We start from the raw sequence: 23051 nt of genomic DNA, 5'->3' as shown, positions 1-23051 counted from the left end.
TGGTAGAAGCAGCTCATTGGAAAGCCTTATTGTAATATTTGATTGATTGATTACAGCATTCCTCTAAAGATTAAAGGCTATAGCATAGTATATATACATCAACACAGCACATAAGTGGCAGGTATTATTAACATTTGATACTCGACGTTCCTAAGGTATTTCAAATCTGTGTTGTGAAACCTTAGTCCTCACTCTTCCTTTTGAGTGGTCTGCTGAAAATGGCTCAGCTGTCCACAGAGCTGCTTGAGTGGATCCTCAGTTTGTCATCTTTCCTAGTTTCCAGGGTCTGCTCATCAGTCCCTTGAAGCTTTTTGCATCCATCCCTACGTCTTACTCCACTGCCACTGTTGCAGTTCAGGCCTGTGCTTTCTTGTGACTTAGTTCTGTGTCAAGTGGACGTGCTTGCCTCCAGCGCTCGCTGTGCATCTGATCATGTCACTCGCCTGTGATGGGCAGCTTTCCCGGGGGATGCTGATTCTATCAGGAGAACCTAGTCTTGCGGTCAGGACGAGAGGGCTTCCTGTGATGGCAGTTTTGCTGCCATGGCAGTGAACTTCCTGGCTGTGAGTGCTGTCTCATTGGTGCTGCGTTCTTCCAGGCACAGCAGCACACAGAGGTTGATAACTGAATCCTCTAATTTCATGAGAACAGCGAGACCTGTCACATTTGTCCCCAACAGGTAGCGTGGTGCCTCCTTCAAGGTAGATGCCAAATTATTATTTTTTTTAACTCTAAGTAGGCGTTTTATCTGTGTTTTAGTGTATGCTGTTCCTTTTGCTTAGAAAAGCTCCTTTGCTTCCTCACTTTGCTCAACTAACTTCTGTCTGTCTCTTCCTACTGAGCTGAAGGGTCACCCCAGCTCATGGTTGTCTTCTGCATCTCTCCCTGTGCTCCACCCTGCTGTGCAGTCTGAGGCAGGTGGCTCCTTGATCTTCTTAGCCAGTGCACTGCTCATTTAATCCACTTGGCTTCATTGCAGTATTGTTACTGTGCTAAACTATGAAATTCCTGAAAGCGGGGACAGTCATTGTTTTAGTTTTGTATTCTGGACTCTGGCCAAGTCCTGGGTGGCGAATTTGGTTGGCATGTTGATGCTTTCATCTGCTGTGCTGGGACAGGATGGCATTGTGGGTTTGCAACTTGAACTTATTTCTACAAGTGTGAAAAGGCAGATTCTGGCATTGTGTCTGTGATTTAGTGTTTCTTTTCCAATTCGGTACCTTCTATTACAGTATTTGCTCTTTAAGCCACGAGATAATAGTGTGACATTGCAGTTCTAAAGAAACGGAAGGATTTAAACAGCCTGCTTGGGTGCAGAGTTGAAACTGCTAGTCTGGGCTTGTCTTCCCCACCCTCACATCCCTCCCACAGGGTCTAGATTATTTCTATATTAAGTTATTTCAGTAAATAAGAGAGTATCAGAAATTTGGTAGTAGCTAGGAGAGTAAGCAAATGGGCTTTGGATAAAGCAAATAGGAAAAAAGCAGTCGAGTGAGACAATGACTAATATATTAGTACCAGAATCCTGTGTGTATGTTTTTAAATTTGCATACATAGTTATTAGGTATGGTTACAGGCATTGTTCTTTGTCATGACAAAAGACTTCCGTAACATTTTGTTTTGGTTTCCCACATGTACCAGGCATCCTCTAGTCATCCAAATGGACTTAATGTAAAGCACACAGCTGAGGCAGCTCCTAGCTGGGTGAGGACACCAGTGTGAATCACTGGTGTCATTTAATGTGAGGGGCACTTTATCAAGTACTGAGACTAGAGGAGGCCTGCCCAGTGGGTGGCACGTCAGGGAGCACAGCCGCGTGTGCTGTGTGCGGGGGAGACTGCAGACCTCATGTCTGCAGGGAGAGTGTGATGCCCTGTCACAATCGCAGTATTTATGACAGATAATGAAGTTCTTAAGCATACCTGGAAATCTCGGGAAACAGCAGCATTTTTAGGGGCCAGCCTCAGGTGCACAGAGTTCCTGAGACCTTGGACCTTGGTGGCAGATTAGTGGTGTGAAGATGCTCCGGGCTGCCCCCCCCCCCCCCCCCCCCGCCCCATAGCGACTTCTTGGGTCAAAGAACCATGTTCTAGGAAGTCTCTTTCTCTCTCCCCACCCACCTCCAGCCTCAGTGAGGCAACAGTCATCCTCCTTGAAATGCAGAAACAACCTGGGCAGTCTCCCCATACCCGTCTTACCTGTCTTTCCTCTGGTGAGTTCCACATTGCACTGTCAGGAGTATTTCTCTGAAACAGTGTTTTCCCCTTCTTACCGAAAATCTTTTTTTTTTTTTTTTTTTTTTTTTTAAACAATGCAAAGGGCAGTCTTGAGCATTTCCTGTGGAGCTGCATTGCCTGGCTCCATTTTCTGGGTGTGGTAAAGATGCCTGATACACAGACAGGCTTTATAAAGTTTGCTGTTCTTTATCTTCTTCCTTAGTTTCCATTGCCTCCCTTTTTTAAAAAAAAATATATTTTTTAAAAAGTTATTTCCCCTGTACGTATTTATGGGATATAGTGTGATAATTTGTTACAGGGAGTCAGGGTGTGATGATCAAATCAGATTAGTTAGCATTTGCATCCCCTTAAACATCAAACTTTTTTTTTTTGCTTAAATACTTAAAAATAGTATATATTTTTGGGGTACAGTGTGATATTCCAGTAAGTGTATACATGTATTGATCAGGTTAGTGTAATTAATGTTTCCTTCTGCTTGTCGTAACTTTTCTTTAGGGCCTTTGCACTGCTTTCTGTTTGCTCATAGAAATACACTGTGTACTGTGAACTAGAGTCACTCCCCGCGCATTGGAGCTGAGGACTTTGGTCCCTGTTACTCAGCCCCCTGCCATCCTGCCTCCCCGTGCCCTTCCCAGCCTCTGGTAATCCTGGTCAGTGTTTAGGTACATGGTTTTAAATTTCCTCATATGAGGGAGACAATGGAGTATCTGTCTTTGTGTACCTGCTTTATTTCACTTAACCTGATATTTTCTTGTTCCGTCCATCTTGCTGCAAATGACAGGATTTCATTCTTTTATCTGGAGTTGGGCTTGGTCTCTTCCCCCTTGGATGAGGTTTCTTTTGGTTTCCTTTGCCAGCTCCCTCATCTCTGCCTCCTACTCATCTCCCGCAGCACTGGTTTGCCACAGCTCTCACCCCATGCCCACGCGTTGTTTGTAACAGTTGACCCAATACCAGCCTTCCTTGTTGGACTGTGGGCAATGTCTAGAGCTGTGTCGAGTTGCTCATTTCTTTATCTCTAGTACTTGCTCAGTATTACCTGGCTGTAAAATGCCTGCCTCTATAGCGTAATTGGGAGGATGTTAAGACTGAAGAGCTTACCTTCCTTTGGTTCGAACCGTGGCCCCAATGTCTAAAGCTGCCAGGTTGCGCCTCAGGCACCCAAGGAGACAGACATCTCACAGGGTGTAGGAGAAGTCTGCTTGACCAAATAAATGATTTAACAGTAGACAGGGAGTTAAGTGCTCATGGAGAGGTTCTTAGACACTGGTAATTATTGGTGGTTACCATAAGCAAGAAGTGGAAATGGGAGAATGTGATAAAGTCTCCTTTTTTTGGTCATAAAGTATGGCACAGTTACTTTGTATGGATCCTCCAACACTTTTAAAAAATCAGACTTTTCTTCTTTCTGAATGTTGTATCATGGTATCCTGTGTGAAAAGCCCCAGGGAAGCTTCTCACATGACTTTTGTGGTGCCCTGTGATTTATGTATGTAAAGTTTTCCTTCCTTCTTTACTTTTTGTTGAACTAAGACTCCTTTACGTAGTTCAAATTTAATTCACAATGAGATACATCTTTAAGTCTGAAATACATATTCTGCTATGTTTGGGGTTTTGTTTCCAGTGTTCTTTTATATGTGATGTGTAAAGGTTCTACAAACAGTGTTATCTTAAGATACAGAATAATTTCTGTAGCCATCATATGAAAATCATGACAATTCTGGCCTTTTCTAAGAACAGATTTGATTATATTCTAGCACAACAACTTCTCTGGGGATATTCAGGTAGGATAATTGACTGAATGTTGTGTTCATCTGAAGCCTGTTATTTTTGTTTATTTGGTTCTTTGAATCCTGTTTTTTTTTTTTTTTCATTTACCCACGTAGCTAGAAATTCTGTGAACAATTTTGTTTTCTGGTGGTAATAACTACTAAAGGAGAGAGGAAACTACAGATGTAGGTATTTGTTGTTCCAAATACCACAATAAAACCATGTTTAAATGACCCAGAAATACCCTTCACAAAATATTTAGTTTCAAGTGAAAGAATTGTGTACAGATTTCTATTTAAAGCTGCGGAATTTAATGGGAAGGTATGGTAGTGAATGTGTCTCTGTTTCTTGATACACAGATTCTCACAGGGAGTAGTAATCCCTGGGTGCTGTGAGAATGAAATTAGAACACTCAAGACCCCTTTGCGCTGAGGCTGGAGGCAGTAGGACGCCCTTATGCAGGCATACCAAGGGAGAGCAGAAAGGCCCACCCAGATTTCCTTGGGAATGGTAGCTCAGGGTTATCCCACTGTGTGCTGTGTCATTCTGCTGACTGCCTTTTTAAACAAGGATAAAACATTTTCTACTTGTGGTATTATTTTTCCCCAGATTCATATTTCACTTAGAAAGCTAGAGGATGTAAGATTTGCTCTACAGAAATCATTTTTATGATTATTTTTTGAAGTGGGCCATACATACACTAAAATTAACTTGGAAACCAAATGATTATTATGCTGATTGTTTATGTAAATATTTAATTTGGCTTCTGGCTTCTATCATTCATAACTACAATTGCTATACTTTTCCTAAATAATTATCAAAATATCTTACATTTTGTAGGGTATAGTGAGGTCAAAGAGGAAAGCCAAATGCACCTGCCCCGGGGACTGTCTGGGTTCTGTTAGTGATCATGCTCTATTGGTACATCTCCTATTCAAGATGAAAGCTAGGAAGTCACTAGGAGAGTGCCACTGCTGATTTTGGAGGAAGATGTGTTGTCACTGGGGCTAATTTTGAAATATCTTTTCCACATCAGAGAGGGCCATTTCCGCTCAGCCAAATGCATGCTGAGCTGCCCCTCAGCTGGCAGACTGGCTGCTTTTTTCCTTCCTTTTTTGGATTTCATTTCCTCCCCTCCCCTCCTCTCCTCTTCTTATTCTTTTTCTACTTTCTTTTCCTTTTTCCCTACTGTTTCTTGGAAGGTTATGTTAGACCTGATTGACAGCACACCACTGATTGGACCCTAACTATGTCACCTAAGTATTTACAAAGATTTGACCCTCACTGCACAGTGGAGCACTGTTAGGATTTATCAGTCAGCAAAGCTGCTGTGGCCACTTTGTGTTTCAGAAAACTGTACAGAACCCGCGCTGTGCCTGGAGTCTGGGATCACCACCGTGGCCAGCTTTTGTGATTGTGGATTGTGGTCCAGTGTAGTAAATTACAGTTAATGAAAACATTCAGGCCTGAGATATCTTGGTTGACTAAATTATTAAGTAGACTGTAATATTTCCATCTGTGTGGAATTCCATTTCAAAGTTTGCACTGAACATAAATGTAGAAGTAAATATAAACAATTAAATCATGCAATCTTTGATTTGTGATTCATTGTGTTGAAGCTATTCTGATCATATAAGGGATTAAACTGGTGTAATAGTAAACCAAAATCTACTTTTAAAATAAGAGTTTCTTCTAAGTTAAATGACCATGTTTGGTAATTTAAATAAAACCCTTATGTCTCTAGAAACAAGCTAAATGTCATAGATACAAAATAGATAAAACTCAGGACTTCAGATTGAATTAACTTAATGGACTTAGAATTATGTCTTACTACATTTTCTCTCTCCTTTATTTTCCATGTTTTTTTTTTTTTTCAGTTGAGCATGACTGGTGTGTTAGTTGCATGCTAAATGTGGGGTGTGTGTGTGTTTTGTTGACATTTATTCATAAGTATCAAATAATCTTCCTGAAGGTAGGTATATGTTTTATAAATCTGCTAAATTTCATGCAAACATATTGAGTAAGATTATTGGCAGAATGCATGCCATGTGGCAGTTATTAACAGAACATGAAGTGGTATATATTTACTTTTTGGTTTTCTGTGTGATTTGAATTTTAATCTCTAACTTTTTGGTATCCTTATATCCTTGCCTTACTTATAATTTATATTCTCTATTATAGTTCATACAATTCAGTAAATATTTTAAAAGGATATTGTATATTTTAGTGGAACTCATAGACTGCTATGAGACTACCTTAGGCTGCTGATAAATCTTATAATTTCTTAAATATTACTACTTGAATTAACCTAAATCACCCTATGTAGAAACTGAAATTGTTCCAAATTTGGGTATTGACACCCTCCTGAAGTTGGAAAAGTGTGTCTTTGCTTCAGTTTCCATAGCAGTAATTTAAAATTGTCTTAATGTAACATGAAAGATAATTTCTTATTAGAAGGTAAAATCTTCCTGTTGTGTAAGCCTCTGAAATAAAGGCTTCTTTCCTTGGTTAAAAAATAATTGTAGACACACATTTCAAAGACCTGACCTGTGCCACCCCTCATAATGTTTTGCAGACTTGCTCTTTTAAAGGTCTAGAAATTGGATGCCCACAGGAGAAGATTGCATGTTAGTTTCCACATGTCTGAATTTGAGGTGCTTTTAATTTTCCTAAATGGGTAAATGCATACCTATAGGTATATAGTGCTGTTTTTTCATTTTGTCCCTACTGCTATTATAAATATTATAAACATTCTAAAACAAAAATGCACTTAGAAGGAAAATGCTGATTTCTGGAGCAGTGGTTAAAATCAGCAAGACTTTCCACCTCAGCATCTTTTTAGTTTCCTTCTATATGAAATGTCCAGCAATAGAGCTAGTCTTGTGGGAGACCACCCTGCTTTTACAGCAGTGCCCCACTTGCTCCTTTTGCTTGCCCCCAAAGCATTTCTGCAGAATTCGAGGACTCTGCAGAACTCACTTAGCAAGCGATGAATAATGAATAGCTGGGAAAATGCGTCTTTGAGAAGTTGTAAATGTGTTTCATGTTTTGGCATGTGTACAGAGCAGTCTTTAGACCTAGAATGCCATTCCCCTTACTTTTCCAACTGAGCAAATTCCAGAAAGATTAAATGACACCCAAATTATACATGTGGGTAGTGGTTGAACCTATGGCAGTCTCCCCCTGCCTTGGCTCCAGAAAGTGTTGGTCGGCTGAGACCAAGACTCTCATCAATCACTGTGCTCTGATGTCAGGCCCTTCTTTCTACCCCCTGCAGCCACGCGGCTCCTGGGAACATGAAGTAACATACACAAAAATTCATGTTGGCTTTGCTTATCCATTTTTACCCTTAAATGAAAAGGTACTTAAACTTTATCTGCAATTTCTTTGGTGCTTTTATTTGTGACAAATAAGCACTAAATGTTGCTTTTCATACTGATTCCATTTGCTGACCTTTAATGGATATTTTTAAGAACACATGTAAATGCATTTTATATATTTACTTCATAAGGGTGAACTTCAAGTTGTTCATGGAAAATTAATAAAGATGTTTCTTCTGGTGCAGAAAAGTTCTTAAATCCATGCATAGCTTTTTTTGTATAATATACATTTTTCCATGAATTTTTTGAATAGCCCCTCATGTAAACACTCCAGAGAAAGTTATTTATTTCATAGGTTATCATAAATTCAGATTTATGCATAAATTTTCATTATTTAAAAATCATTTTAGCCAAGCTGTGCTGTTTTGGCATGTACTTAGAACTCTTCAAGCAGCTTTTGTAGTGCTTGTACTATCTTATCTGTGAGAATAGAAGGCTATTAAAGTAGAATTATATGTGTTTATAACATTTGTGTGTATGATTTACAGGAAGACCGTGTACTCAGCTACAGCTTCTGAATCCAGAACGATTTGCACGTCTTATCAAAGAAGTAATGAATGCATTTTGGCCTGGCAGAGACTTGATCGTTCAGTGGTATCCATCTGATGAAGACAGAAACCACCCATCTGTTTCATGGCTTAAGATGGTTTGGAAGAATCTCTATATACATTTTTCAGAGGATTTGACTTTATTTGATGAGATGCCACTTATTCCCAGAGCTACACTAGAGGAAGGTCAGGCATGTGTGGAACTCATTAGACTCAGGATTCCCTCATTAGTCATTTTAGATGATGAATCTGAAGCACAACTTCCAGAATTTTTAGCAGACATTGTCCAAAAACTTGGAGGGATTGTCCTTAAAAAGTTGGATGCCTCGATACAACATCCACTTCTTAAAAAATACATTCATTCACCATTACCAAGTGCTGTTTTGCAGATAATGGAGAAGATGCCATTGCAGAAATTATGTAATCAAATAGCTTCACTACTTCCAACCCACAAAGATGCTCTGAGGAAGTTCTTAGCTAGTCTTACTGATAGCAGTGAAAAAGAGAGAAGAATAATTCAAGAATTGACAATATTCAAGCGAATTAACCATTTACCTGGTCAGGGAATTTCTTCTTACACAAAACTGAAAGGTTGTAGGGTTTTGCACCATACTGCTAAACTTCCGCCAGACCTCCGGCTTTCTATTTCGGTGATAGACAGTAGTGATGAAGCTACTATTCGCTTGGCAAACATGTTGAAAGTAGAGAAGTTAAAGACCACTAGCTGCTTAAAACTTATCTTAAAAGACATTGAAAATGCGTTTTACTCAAACGAAGAAGTAACACACCTTATGTTATGGATCCTTGAGAATCTGTCTTCTCTTAAAAATGAGGATCCAAATGTGCTTGATTGGTTAATGCCATTAAAATTCATTCAGATTTCACAGGAACACATGGTGTCTGCTAGTGAACTCTTTGATCCTGATGTCGAAGTATTAAAGGATCTCTTTTATAATGAAGAAGAAACCTGTTTCCCACCCTCAGAGTTCACCTCACCAGACATCCTTCACTCTTTAAGACAGATTGGTTTGAAAAATGAAGCCAGCCTAAAAGAGAAAGATGTTGTGCAAGTGGCAAAAAAAATTGAAGCCCTACAGGCAAGTTCTTGTCCAAATCAAGATTTTCTTCTGAAGAAAGCCAGAACACTCCTACAGGTTTTAAATAAGAACCATGCACTGTTGCAGTCATCTGAAGGAAAGGTAACTTTGAAGAAAATCAAATGGGTTCCAGCCTGCAAGGAAAGGCCTCCCAATTATCCAGGCTCTTTGGTCTGGAAGGGAGATCTCTGTAATCTTTGTGCCCCGCCAGATATGTGTGATGTAGCCCATGCTATTCTTGTCGGCTCATCGCTTCCTCTTGTTGAAAGTATCCATGTAAACTTAGAAAAAGCATTAGGTATCTTCACAAAGCCTAGTATTAGTGCTGTCTTGAAACACTTTAAAACTGTTGTTGACTGGTACTCTTCCAAAACCTTTAGTGATGAAGACTACTATCAGTTCCAACATGTTTTGCTTGAAATTTACGGATTCATGCATGATCATTTAAATGAAGGGAAGGAGTCTTTCCGAGCCTTAAAATTTCCATGGGTTTGGACTGGCAAAAAATTTTGTCCCTTAGCCCAAGCTGTGATAAAACCAATCCATGATCTTGACCTTCAGCCTTATTTGCATAATGTCCCCAAAACTATGGCAAAATTCCATCAGCTGTTTAAGGTCTGTGGTTCAATAGAAGAGCTGACATCAGATCATATTTCCATGGTCATTCAGAAGGTGTATCTCAGAGGTGAACAAGATCTCAGTGAACAAGAAAGCAAACAAAATCTTCATCTGATGTTGAATATTATCAGATGGCTATATAGCAATCAGATTCCAGCAAGCCCCAACACACCAGTTCCTATACATATTAGCAAAAATCCTTCTAAGCTTATCATGAAGCCAATTCATGAATGCTGTTATTGTGACATCAAAGTTGATGACCTTAATGACTTACTTGAAGATTCAGTAGAACCAATCATTTTGGTGCATGAGGACATACCCATGAAAACTGCTGAATGGCTAAAAGTTCCATGCCTTAGTACAAGATTGATCAATCCTGAAAACATGGGGTTTGAGCAGTCAGGGCAAAGAGAACCACTTACTGTCAGAATTAAGAATATTCTGGAAGAGTATCCTTCTGTGTCAGATATTTTTAAAGAACTACTTCAAAATGCTGATGATGCAAATGCAACAGAATGCAGTTTCATGATTGATATGAGAAGGAACATGGACATAAGAGAGAATCTTCTTGACCCAGGAATGGCAGCTTGCCATGGGCCTGCTTTATGGTCATTCAATAATTCTGAATTCTCAGATTCAGATTTTGTGAACATAACGAGGTTAGGAGAATCTTTAAAAAGGGCAGAGGTTGACAAAGTTGGGAAATTTGGTCTTGGATTTAATTCTGTGTACCATCTCACTGACATTCCCATCATTATGAGTCGAGAATTCATGATAATGTTTGACCCAAACATAAACCATATCAGTAAACACATTAAAGACAAATCTAATCCTGGGATCAAAATTAATTGGAGTAAACAGCAGAAAAGACTTAGGAAATTTCCTAATCAGTTCAAACCTTTTATAGATGTGTTTGGTTGTCAGTTACCTTTGACTGTGGAAGCACCTTACAGCTACCACGGCACTCTGTTCCGACTGTCCTTTAGAACTCAGCAGGAAGCAAAAGTAAGTGAAATCAGTAGTACCTGCTATAATACCGCAGATATTTACTCTCTTGTGGATGAGTTTAGCCTCTGTGGCCACAGGCTTATCATTTTCACTCAGAGTGTACACTCAATGTATTTGAAGTACTTGAAAATCGAAGAAGCTAATCCCAGCTTAGCACAAGATACAGTAATAATTAAAAAAAAAGTTTGCTCTTCCAAGGCATTGGCTGTACCTGTCTTAAGTGTTTTGAAAGAAGCTGCTAAGCTCATGAAAACTTGCAGCAGCAGTAATAAAAAGCTCGCTGCTGAAGCCCCAAAGTCATCTTGCATTCTTCAGATCACAGTTGAAGAATTTCACCACGTGTTCAGAAGGATTGCTGATTTACAGTCGCCCCTTTTCAGAGGGCCAGATGATGACCCAGCGACTCTCTTTGAAATGGCCAAGTCTGGCCAAGCCAAGAAGCCTTCAGATGAGTTGCCACAAAAAACAGTCGAGTGTACCACGTGGCTTATAAGTTCCTGCATGGATACAGGAGAGGCCCTGAAGTTTTCCCTGAGTGAAAGTGGAAGAAGACTAGGACTGGTTCCTTGTGGAGCAGTAGGAGTTCTGCTGTCTGAAATTCAGGATCAGAAGTGGACTGTGAAGCCACACGTTGGAGAAGTGTTTTGTTATTTACCTTTAAGAATAAAAACAGGACTGCCTATTCACATCAATGGGTGCTTTGCTGTTACTTCGAATAGGAAAGAAATCTGGAAGACAGATACAAAGGGACGGTGGAATACCACATTCATGAGACACGTTATTGTGAAAGCTTACTTACAGGCCCTCAGTGTCTTACGAGACATGGCCACCAACGGGGAGCTAACTGATTATACTTATTATGCAGCATGGCCTGATCCTGATTTGGTTCACGATGATTTCTCTGTAATTTGTCAAGGATTTTATGAAGATATAGCTCATGGAAAAGGGAAAGAATTGACAAGAGTCTTCTCTGATGGATCTAGTTGGGTTTCCATGAAGAATGTGAGATTTCTGGATGATTCTATACTGAAAAGAAAAGATGTTGGCCCAGCAGCCTTCAAAATATTTTTGAAATACCTCAAGAAGACTGGGTCCAAAAACCTTTGCGCTGTTGAACTTCCTTCCTCAGTAAAATTGGGCTTTGAAGAAGCTGGCTGCAAACAGATATTACTAGAAAATACATTTTCAGAGAAGCAGTTTTTTTCGGAAGTGTTCTTTCCAAACATTCAAGAAATTGAAGCGGAACTTAGAGATCCTTTAATGAACTTTGTTCTAAATGAAAAAGTTGATGAGTTCTCAGGCATTCTTCGTGTCACTCCATGTATTCCTTGCTCCTTGGAAGGGCATCCATTGGTTTTACCATCAAGATTGATCCACCCTGAAGGACGGGTTGCAAAGTTATTTGATATTAAAGATGGACGATTTCCATATGGTTCAACTCAAGATTATCTCAATCCTATTATTCTGATTAAACTAGTGCAGTTAGGTATGGCAAAAGATGATATTTTATGGGATGACATGCTAGAACGGGCAGAGTCGGTAGCTGAAATCAATAAAAGTGATCATGTTGCTGCTTGTCTAAGAAGTAGCATCCTGTTAAGTCTTATTGATGAGAAATTAAAAATAAGGGACCCTAGAGCAAAGGATTTTGCTGCAAAATATCAAACAATCCCATTTCTGCCATTTCTAACAAAACCAGCAGGTTTTTCTTTGGAGTGGAAAGGTAACAGTTTTAAGCCTGAAACCATGTTTGCTGCAACTTCTCTTTATACAGCTGAGCATCAGGATATAGTTTGTCTTTTGCAACCAATTCTCAATGAAAATTCCCATTCCTTCAGAGGTTGTGGTTCAGTGTCTTTGGCTGTGAAAGAGTTTTTGGGGTTACTTAAGAAGCCAACAGTGGATCTGGTTGTAAACCAGTTGAAAGAAGTGGCAAAATCTGTTGATGATGGAGTCACCTTGTACCAGGAGAACATCACCAATGCTTGCTACAAGTACCTTCATGAGGCAATGATGCAAAATGAAGTCACTAAGATATCGATCGTTGAAAAGTTAAAAGCCTTTCGCTTCATTCTAGTTGAGAATGCTTATGTCGATTCAGAAAAAGTTTCTTTTCACTTGAATTTTGAGGCAGCTCCATACCTTTATCAATTACCTAATAAATATAAAAATAATTTCCGTGAACTCTTTGAAAGTGTGGGTGTGAGGCAGTCATTTACAGTGGAAGATTTTGCCCTTGTCTTGGAATCCATTGATCAAGAAAGAGGAACAAAGCAAATAACAGAAGAAAATTTCCAGCTTTGCCGACGAATAATCAGTGAAGGAATATGGAGTCTAATTAGAGAAAAGAAACAAGAATTTTGTGAGAAAAATTATGGCAAAATATTGTTGCCAGACACTAACCTTATGCTTCTCCCTGCCAAATCACTATGCTACAATGATTGTCCGTGGATAAAAGTAAAGGATACCACTGTAAAATATTGTCATGCTGATATACCCAGGGAAGTAGCAGTGAAACTGGGAGCAATACCAAAGCGACATAAAGCCTTGGAAAGGTATGCATCCAACATCTGTTTTACAACACTTGGCACAGAATTTGGACAGAAAGAAAAATTAACCAGCAGAATTAAAAGCATCCTTAATGCCTATCCTTCAGAAAAGGAAATGTTGAAAGAGCTGCTTCAAAATGCTGATGATGCCAAGGCTACAGAAATCTGTTTTGTGTTTGATCCTAGACAGCATCCGGTTGATAGAATATTTGATGATAAGTGGGCCCCCTTGCAAGGGCCAGCACTGTGTGTGTACAACAACCAACCTTTTACAGAAGATGATGTTAGAGGAATTCAGAATCTCGGAAAAGGCACCAAAGAAGGAAATCCTTGTAAAACTGGACAATATGGCATAGGATTCAATTCTGTGTATCATATTACAGACTGCCCTTCTTTTATTTCTGGCAACGACATTCTGTGTATTTTTGATCCTCATGCTAGGTACGCACCAGGAGCCACATCGGTTAGTCCTGGACGCATGTTTAGAGATTTGGATGCAGATTTTCGGACGCAGTTCTCAGATGTTCTGGATCTCTATTTGGGAACCCACTTTAAGCTAGATAATTGTACAATGTTCAGATTTCCTCTTCGTAATGCAGAAATGGCAAAAGTTTCAGAAATTTCCTCAGTTCCATCATCAGACCGGATGGTCCAGAATCTTTTGGACAAATTGCGCTCAGATGGGGCAGAACTTCTAATGTTTCTCAATCACATGGAAAAGATTTCAATTTGTGAAATAGATAAAGGTACCGGAGCTCTAAATGTGCTGTATTCAGTCAAGGGCAAAATCACTGATGGAGACAGATTGAAAAGGAAACAATTTCATGCATCAGTAATTGATAGCGTTACTAAAAGGAGGCAGCTCAAAGACATCCCAGTTCAACAGATAACTTATACTATGGATACCGAGGACTCCGAAGGAAATCTTACTACATGGCTAATTTGTAATAGAGCAGGTTTTTCCAGTATGGACAAAGTATCTAAGAGTGTTATATCTGCCCACAAAAACCAAGATATTACTCTCTTCCCTCGAGGTGGAGTCGCTGCCTGCATTACTCACAACTATAAAAAGCCTCACAGAGCCTTCTGTTTTTTGCCTCTCTCTTTGGAGACGGGGTTGCCCTTTCATGTGAACGGCCACTTTGCACTAGACTCAGCCAGGAGAAACCTGTGGCGTGATGATAACGGAGTTGGGGTCCGAAGCGACTGGAATAACAGCTTAATGACAGCGTTAATAGCGCCCGCATATGTTGAATTATTAATCCAGTTGAAGAAACGCTACTTCCCTGGGTCTGACCCAACGTTGTCAGTTTTACAGAACACACCCATTCATGTGGTAAAGGACACTTTAAAAAAGTTTTTATCATTCTTCCCAGTTAACAGGCTTGATCTACAGCCAGATTTATATTGCCTGGTTAAAGCACTTTACAGCTGTATTCATGAAGACATGAAGCGTCTTTTACCTGTTGTTCGGGCTCCAAATATTGATGGCTCTGATTTGCATTCTGCAGTTATAATTACTTGGATTAATATGTCTACTTCAAATAAAACTAGACCATTTTTTGACAATTTACTGCAAGATGAATTACAGCACCTTAAAAATGCAGATTACAATATTACAACACGGAAAACAGTAGCAGAGAATGTCTATAGACTGAAACACCTACTTTTAGAAATTGGTTTCAACTTGGTTTATAATTGTGATGAGACTGCTAATCTTTACCACTGTCTTATAGATGCAGATATTCCTGTTAGTTATGTGACTCCTGCTGATGTCAGATCTTTTTTAATGACATTTTCTTCTCCTGACACTAATTGCCACATCGGGAAGCTGCCTTGTCGTCTTCAGCAGACTAACCTGAAACTTTTTCATAGCTTAAAGCTTTTAGTTGATTATTGTTTTAAGGATGCAGAAGAAAATGAGATTGAAGTGGAAGGGCTGCCCCTTCTCATTACACTGGACAGTGTTCTGCAAACTTTTGATGCAAAACGATCCAAGTTCCTAACAACATACCATGAATTGATACCATCCCGCAAAGACTTATTTATGAATACATTATATTTGAAATACAGTAATATTTTATTGAACTGTAAAGTGGCAAAAGTGTTTGATATTTCCAGCTTTGCTGATTTGTTATCTTCTGTGTTGCCTCGTGAATATAAGACCAAAAACTGTACCAAGTGGAAAGACAACTTTGCGAGTGAATCTTGGCTTAAGAATGCATGGCATTTTATCAGTGAATCTGTAAGTGTGAAAGAAGATCAGGAGGACACAAAATCCACGTTTGACATTGTTGTTGAGACCCTGAAGGACTGGGCCTTGCTCCCAGGAACAAAGTTTACTGTTTCAGCCAATCAGCTTGTGGTCCCTGAAGGTGATGTTTTGCTTCCCCTCAGCCTTATGCACATTGCAGTGTTTCCAAATGCCCAGAGTGATAAAGTTTTCCATGCTCTAATGAAAGCTGGTTGTATTCAGCTTGCCTTGAACAAAATCTGCTCCAAAGACAGTGCATTTGTTCCTCTGCTGTCTTGTCACACAGCAAACATAGAGAGCCCCTCAAGCATTTTGAAGGCTCTGCATTACATGGTCCAGACATCAACATTTAGAACTGAAAAACTAGTAGAAAATGACTTTGAAGCACTTTTGATGTATTTCAACTGCAGTTTGAGTCACTTAATGTCCCAAGAGGATATAAAAATTTTAAAGTCACTTCCATGCTACAAATCCATCAGTGGCCGCTATATGAGCATTGCAAAATTCGGAACTTGCTACGTACTTACAAAAAGCATCCCTTCAGCTGAAGTGGAAAAATGGACACAGTCGTCATCATCTGCATTTCTTGAAGAAAAGGTGCACTTGAAAGAACTGTATGAGGTGCTTGGCTGTGTACCTGTAGACGATCTTGAGGTATACTTGAAACACCTCTTACCAAAAATTGAAAATCTCTCTTATGATGCAAAATTAGAGCACTTGATCTATCTTAAGAATAGATTATCCAACATTGAGGAATTATCAGAAATTAAAGAACAGCTTTTTGAGAAACTGGAAAGTTTGTTGATAATCCATGATGCTAACAGTCGACTAAAGCAAGCAAAACATTTCTATGACAGAACTGTAAGAGTTTTTGAAGTTATGCTTCCTGAAAAATTATTTATTCCTAAAGATTTCTTTAAAAAGTTGGAGCAAATTATAAAGCCCAAGAATCATGCTGCTTTTATGACATCCTGGGTGGAATTCTTAAGAAACATTGGACTGAAGTACATACTTTCTCAGCAGCAGTTGTTACAGTTTGCTAAGGAGATCAGTGTGAGAGCTAATACAGAAAACTGGACTAAAGAAACATTGCAAAATACAGTTGATATCCTTCTCCATCATATATTCCAAGAACGAATGGATTTGTTATCTGGAAATTTTCTGAAAGAACTGTCATTAATACCATTCTTATGTCCTGAGCGGGCCCCTGCTGAATACATTAGGTTTCATCCTCAATACCAAGAGGTGAATGGGACACTTCCTCTTATAAAGTTCAACGGAGCACAGGTAAATCCAAAATTCAAGCAGTGTGATGTGCTCCAGCTGTTATGGACATCCTGCCCGATTCTTCCAGAGAAAGCGACACCCTTGAGTATCAAAGAACAAGAAGGCAGTGAACTTGGTGCACAAGAGCAACTTGAACAAGTTTTAAGTATGCTTAATGTTAACCTGGACCCACCCCTTGATAAGGTCATTAATAACTGCAGAAACATCTGCAACATAACAACTTTGGATGAAGAAATGGTAAAAACTAGAGCGAAGGTCTTAAGGAGCATATATGAATTTCTCAGTGCAGAAAAAAGGGAATTCCGTTTTCAACTGCGGGGGGTTGCTTTTGTGATGGTTGAAGATGGTTGGAAACTTCTGAAGCCTGAGGAGGTAGTGATAAACCTAGAATACGAATCTGATTTTAAACCTTATTTGTACAAGCTACCATTAGAACTCGGCACATTTCATCAGTTGTTCAAACACTTAGGTACTGAAGATATTATTTCAACTAAGCAGTATGTTGAGGTATTGAGCCGCATATTTAAGAATTCTGAAGGAAAGCAGTTGGATCCTAATGAAATGCGTACAGTTAAGAGGGTGGTTTCTGGTCTGTTCAAGAGTCTACAGAATGATTCAGTCAAGGTGAGGAGCGATCTTGAGAATGTACGAGACCTTGCTCTCTACCTTCCAAGCCAGGACGGTAGGTTGGTGAAGTCAAGCATCCTAGTGTTTGATGACGCACCACACTATAAAAGTAGGATCCAGGGGAACATTGGTGTGCAGATGCTGGTTGATCTTAGTCAGTGCTACTTAGGGAAAGACCATGGCTTCCACACGAAGTTAATAATGCTCTTTCCTCAAAAACTAAGACCTCGTTTGCTGAGCAGTATACTCGAAGAACAGCTAGATGAGGAGACTCCAAAAGTTTGTCAGTTTGGAGCCTTGTGTTCTCTCCAGGGAAGGTTGCAGTTACTCTTGTCTTCTGAACAGTTCATTACGGGACTGATTAGGATTATGAAGCATGAAAATGATAATGCTTTCCTGGCCAATGAAGAAAAAGCCATAAAACTTTGCAAAGCCCTAAGAGAAGGATTGAAAGTGTCCTGTTTTGAAAAGCTTCAAACAACGTTAAGAGTTAAAGGTTTTAATCCTATTCCCCACAGCAGAAGTGAAACATTTGCTTTTTTGAAGAGATTTGGTAATGCAGTCATCCTTCTCTACATCCAACACTCAGACAGCAAAGACATTAACTTCCTACTAGCATTAGCGATGACACTGAAGTCAGCAACTGACAATTTGATTTCTGACACTTCATATTTAATCGCCATGCTAGGGTGCAATGATATTTATAGGATCAGTGAGAAGCTTGACAGCTTGGGAGTGAAATATGACTCTTCAGAACCATCAAAACTGGAACTTCCAATGCCTGGCACACCAATACCTGCTGAAATTCATTATACTCTGCTGATGGATCCCATGAATGTTTTCTACCCAGGAGAGTATGTTGGCTACCTTGTTGATGCTGAAGGTGGTGATATCTATGGGTCATACCAGCCAACGTATACGTATGCAATTATTGTACAAGAAGTTGAAAGAGAAGATGCTGATAACTCTAGTTTTCTGGGAAAGATATACCAGATTGATATTGGTTATAGTGAATATAAGATAGTTAGCTCTCTTGATTTGTATAAGTTCTCAAGGCCTGATGAAAGTTCACAAAGCAGAGACAGTGCTCCCTCAACACCCACCAGCCCTACGGAGTTCCTTGCCCCTGGCCTGCGGAGCGTCCCACCTCTTTTCTCCGGCAGAGAGAGCCACAAAACTCCATCTTCAAAGCATCAGTCTCCCAAGAAGCTTAAGGTTAATTCTTTACCAGAAATATTAAAAGAAGTGACATCAGTGGTGGAGCAAGCTTGGAAGCTTCCAGAATCGGAACGAAAAAAGATTATTAGACGATTGTATTTGAAATGGCACCCTGACAAGAACCCAGAGAATCATGACATTGCTAATGAAGTTTTTAAACATTTGCAGAATGAAATCAACAGATTAGAGAAACAGGCTTTTATGGATCAAAATGCAGACCGAGCTTCAAGACGAACATTTTCAACCTCAGCCTCCCGATTTCAATCTGACAAGTACTCATTTCAGAGATTTTACACTTCATGGAATCAGGAAGCAACGAGCCATAAGTCTGAAAGGCAACAACAGAATAAGGAAAAATGCCCTCCTTCAGCTGGGCAGACTTACTCCCAAAGGTTCTTTGTGCCCCCCACTTTCAAGTCGGTTGGTAACCCTGTTGAGGCACGGAGATGGTTAAGACAAGCCCGAGCAAATTTCTCAGCTGCCAGGAATGACCTGCACAAAAATGCTAATGAGTGGGTGTGTTTTAAATGTTACCTCTCTACTAAGTTAGCTTTGATTGCAGCTGACTATGCGGTGAGGGGAAAGTCTGATAAAGATGTAAAACCAACTGCACTTGCGCAAAAAATAGAGGAATATAGTCAGCAACTTGAAGGACTGACAAATGATGTTCACACATTGGAAGCTTATGGTGTAGACAGTTTAAAAACAAGATACCCTGATTTACTTCCTTTTCCACAGATCCCAAATGACAGGTTCACTTCTGAGGTTGCCATGAGGGTGATGGAATGTACTGCCTGTATCATAATAAAACTTGAAAATTTTATACAACAAAAAGTATGAGAGTATTGAAAGAGAAAAATTGCAGAGCCAGATCTTGAGTGTGTTGTAGCACAAATGCAAGTTGCTGTACTTTGTTTAAGCTTTGTTGTCACTTATCTAGGAATTGTGAAGCACATTGCGAATTGTTCTACAAGAATTTTGCAGTTACTAGCAGTATAAATGCCAAGAGAAGACCTTAATGAATCTAAAAGAAAGTTATTTTGAAGATGGTAAACTGCAGAATTGCTCAGTGTGTTGGAGGGATTGGGATGGCACATGGTTGAACCGCACTTTATATAACCAAAGCTTAGCGATCAGTTGAATCTGTGGCTCTGGCTAGGGTAAAGTTAATTTCATGTTTTGAACGTGTATTTTTGAAGAAGCTAATGAAACACTGGACATATCATTGGTTTAAACATGTAGGGGGGATTAAGTCTTCAGAGTTTTCATATGTTTTATGTGGATCTTCTTGGATGCATTATTTTCTTATCAGCTGGATCTGATTATGAATTTGTTGCAGTTTTGCATCTTAAATACCCAGTACATTTAAAATGGTACAGTATTTTAATCCTGAATATTACTTGATCAGAGTGGGAAGATAGAGTGCACTGGGTGCACTTTGCATCTTTATTTTAGGTGTTTTTTTTTTTTTTTTAATTTTATGTTTACAGGCTTCCTATTTGATGAAGATACCATATGGGAAACTCAGAATGGTGGCAGTTCTCATTACCAGATGTTGATATTGTTCCGGAAACTGCTTACCAAAACAGCATTTATCAACTGTCAGAAAGCTTGCTTTACATCTGCGTGTACATTTGCCAGAAGTGTCACAATTTGTACAGTGTGATTGGCCAAGATGCAATCTTTTGTTGTCTAAAGGTGCTGCAGTTAAAGTTTTGTCTTTCAATATGGCATTTCATAGAGGTTTTTTTTTTTTGAACTTTATGTTAAACACATTTAAGAAGTTGTTCATGTAATTGTGATGATACCCAATAGTTTATAAAAGGAGTTTTCAGCTTGTATTTCCCCCTTGAGTGATTCAGAACTGACATATGATTTTAATCATGTTCAGATGTCTTACCATGCTTATTTACTTTAACATATTTCTTTTGCAGAATGTAAAAAAGTAATGATAATTAGTTTATATAACTGTACTGGCTGTAAATGATGCTAAGTATAGTATTTTATGCAATTAAGGGCTTACAGAATATATTAAAACTTTTTTTACTTATATTGGTAATAAGGAATGTTTGCACCTCCACAATTGTGTTGCTTCTGGATGTGAAACCGTGTAATTATTCCTGCTATTATATTAAGTGCCATAATTTTAATAAAGCAAAATGTACATATTAATTCATTGTAACTGGTATTTCCTGAGAACTAGTACATTGGGAATCTAACTTAATGTCTTTATATATTAAGTATTGATTGATCAGTTGAGTTTGTGTGTGTGTGTGTGTGTGTGTGTACTTGGAGTTTTAGGATAGAATTTTGTGATGCATTTTCATGTTGGAATTCTAGTTAAATTTCTTTTTCATGATTAATTGGATGTAAAATACATATTATACACAAGGTTCATTAGTTGTTCATGATTTAGTTGAAAGTTTTTTTTTACCTTCTCTGGGAAAAAGATCAGTTGACATGTGGTAAATACACTTGTGTGTTTTGAAAGAGATTCCTTATGAATGCTTCTGTAGGCAGAGGCTGGATTCACATTCTGCTTGCCTCTCAGGGTGTTCCTGCCTGAGTTGTGGGTCTGCTTCTTGGTGCCTATAATGAAGAAACACAAGCAGGAGTTGTCATACAAAGTAACATCTTATCTGTGGCAAAATAAGGAGGCCATGGGCAGTCACTTCCAAAGCTGTGGTGCCTCCACCAGGGGAAAAGTTTCCTCTAGGTGGGCAGTGAAGAGGAAGTCGTGTCCCTGTATTGAAGTTAGCACAGGTGCAGTTTGGAAACAAGCTTCTCATATATGTACAGTGCATAAACAGTAGTGAGGCCTGAGCTCCCTCTAGGGTGGAGATTTTCACATTAAAATTAGGGAAATGGGCAGTTGTTGCAGCACAGCTGGTTAGGTCGCCTCTTGGGATGCCAGTGTCCCATATTGCAGTGCCGGGATCAAGTCCTGGCTACCCTGTGCTTCCTATACAGCTTCCTGCTACTGCTCCCGGGAGGCAGTGCATGATGGCCCAAGTACTTGGTTTGGGTTCCTGTCAACCACAAGGGAGGCCCAGATGGAGTTCCAGACTACTGACTTAGGCCTGGCCCAGCCCTGGCTGTTTGTGAGTGGGGAGTGAAGCAGAGGATGGAAAATTTCTCTGCCTCTCTCTCTCTCTCACTCTGCCTTTCAAATAAATAGATAAATCTTTAAAAAACAGTAAAATAAAATTAGGGGAAGGGTAACCTTCTCACACTTGCACATGCACGGTTGTCTTGGCTGTGGTCCTGTTTGCTTCCAGCTGGTTCTCAGGTCTGTTGAAGTCACCTGTTTCCTCCATCTGTGACTGAAAAATAACTTGCAGGAAATGTTAATCTTTTTCCTGGTTACCCAGGGGTGGAGCTCCTGTCATCCATTGCAGGGGACAGCCGTTGTGTGGGAAGCGAATTCATGCTAATTCCTGACTGATAGGAAGGCTTCATCTTTAGACCTGAGGCATGAGTCTTCAGTTAGGCTGCCCAAATTATGGGTTTTCAGCTTTTTTTTTTTTTTTAAAGAAGTGATTGTTACTCTGAACCTCGGATTCAGCACTTAGAATATATTTTATTGCTTTTGAATATTAAAATTTACACAGAAAATCTTGGCTGGCTTTGATAATAGTTGATTCTATTGGAGTTTTGTATTTTTATTGACTGAGTGTAGGGAACAGTGCTGAAAAACCAATGGTTTGGGTAAAATGTTGAAGAGTGTTCAACAAAGTAGAGAAGTGGCTCACCTGTCTAACCTGGGGATGGTGGGGTTTATTTCCATTAGTGCCAGTTGAAGTGTTTTGTAGGCCTCATGTATAACATTGGTAGTGCTAGTAGAAATCTGTAGTTATAGAAGATTTTAATTACTTGGGTGTCAGAGAGCTACCAGAGAAACAGAACACACACGTGAAGAGGTTGGTTGCCAGGATTGCGCCTCACGATTGTGGGGACTGCCTAGTCAAAATCCATCAGACGGGCCAACAGGTTAGATTTGCCCAGGCTAGAACTGAAGCTGCAGTCTGAAGGTGAAATTTCTTGAAACTTTGGTTTCTTAAGTTTTTCCCCCTATTTATCTTGCTTTGAGAGAGATGGCTTCAGATTATTGCTGTTCAACTATAAGCCTCGTGTGCACTCTCTCGTGTGCACTCATGTGTAGGCATTTGGTTAAGGTTGGAGTCAAACCACAGTCTGGGAGTGACTTTCCTGCCAATGCTGTGAAATCAGTCTCCTTATATCCTGAAGCCAGACCAGATATACTTTATTTAAAAATAAGAATTATGGGGGCCAGCACTGTGGCATAGCGGGTAAAGCCGCCGCCTACAGTGCCACCATCCCATATGGGCACCAGTTTGAATCCTGGCTACTTCACTTCCAATCCAGCTCTCTGCTATGGCCTGGGAAAGCAGTAGAAGATGGCCCAAGTCCTTGGGCATCTGCTCCCAGAGTGGGAGA

General features: G+C 39.6%; 1 protein-coding gene across 4 annotated transcripts in view; it reads left to right on the top strand.

Moving 5' to 3' along the window:
• The window catches only part of SACS (sacsin molecular chaperone), a 101468-nt gene extending 80703 nt beyond the window's left edge, over positions 1-20765 (top strand). For 2 of the 4 annotated variants that reach the window (XM_089303731.1, XM_089303732.1), the window contains 2 exons: positions 3995-4021; positions 7876-20765. In XM_089303731.1, the coding sequence (XP_089159857.1) occupies positions 3995-4021; positions 7876-19433 (11585 nt within the window). In that variant the 3' untranslated portion in view covers positions 19434-20765. The remainder of the gene's footprint in view (positions 1-3994; positions 4022-7875) is intronic. The other 2 variants (XM_089303733.1, XM_089303734.1) reach the window with 1 other exon arrangement.
• Positions 20766-23051: the final 2286 nt, after the last annotated feature.

The sequence above is a fragment of the Oryctolagus cuniculus genome, chromosome 9, assembly GCF_051225735.1.
Source record: "Oryctolagus cuniculus isolate XC-2025 breed Fujian yellow rabbit chromosome 9, ASM5122573v1, whole genome shotgun sequence".
NCBI classification, from domain to species: Eukaryota; Metazoa; Chordata; class Mammalia; order Lagomorpha; family Leporidae; genus Oryctolagus; species Oryctolagus cuniculus.
The sequence above is the reverse complement of the archived record's forward strand: the minus strand, read 5'-3'. Positions and strand labels throughout refer to the sequence as shown.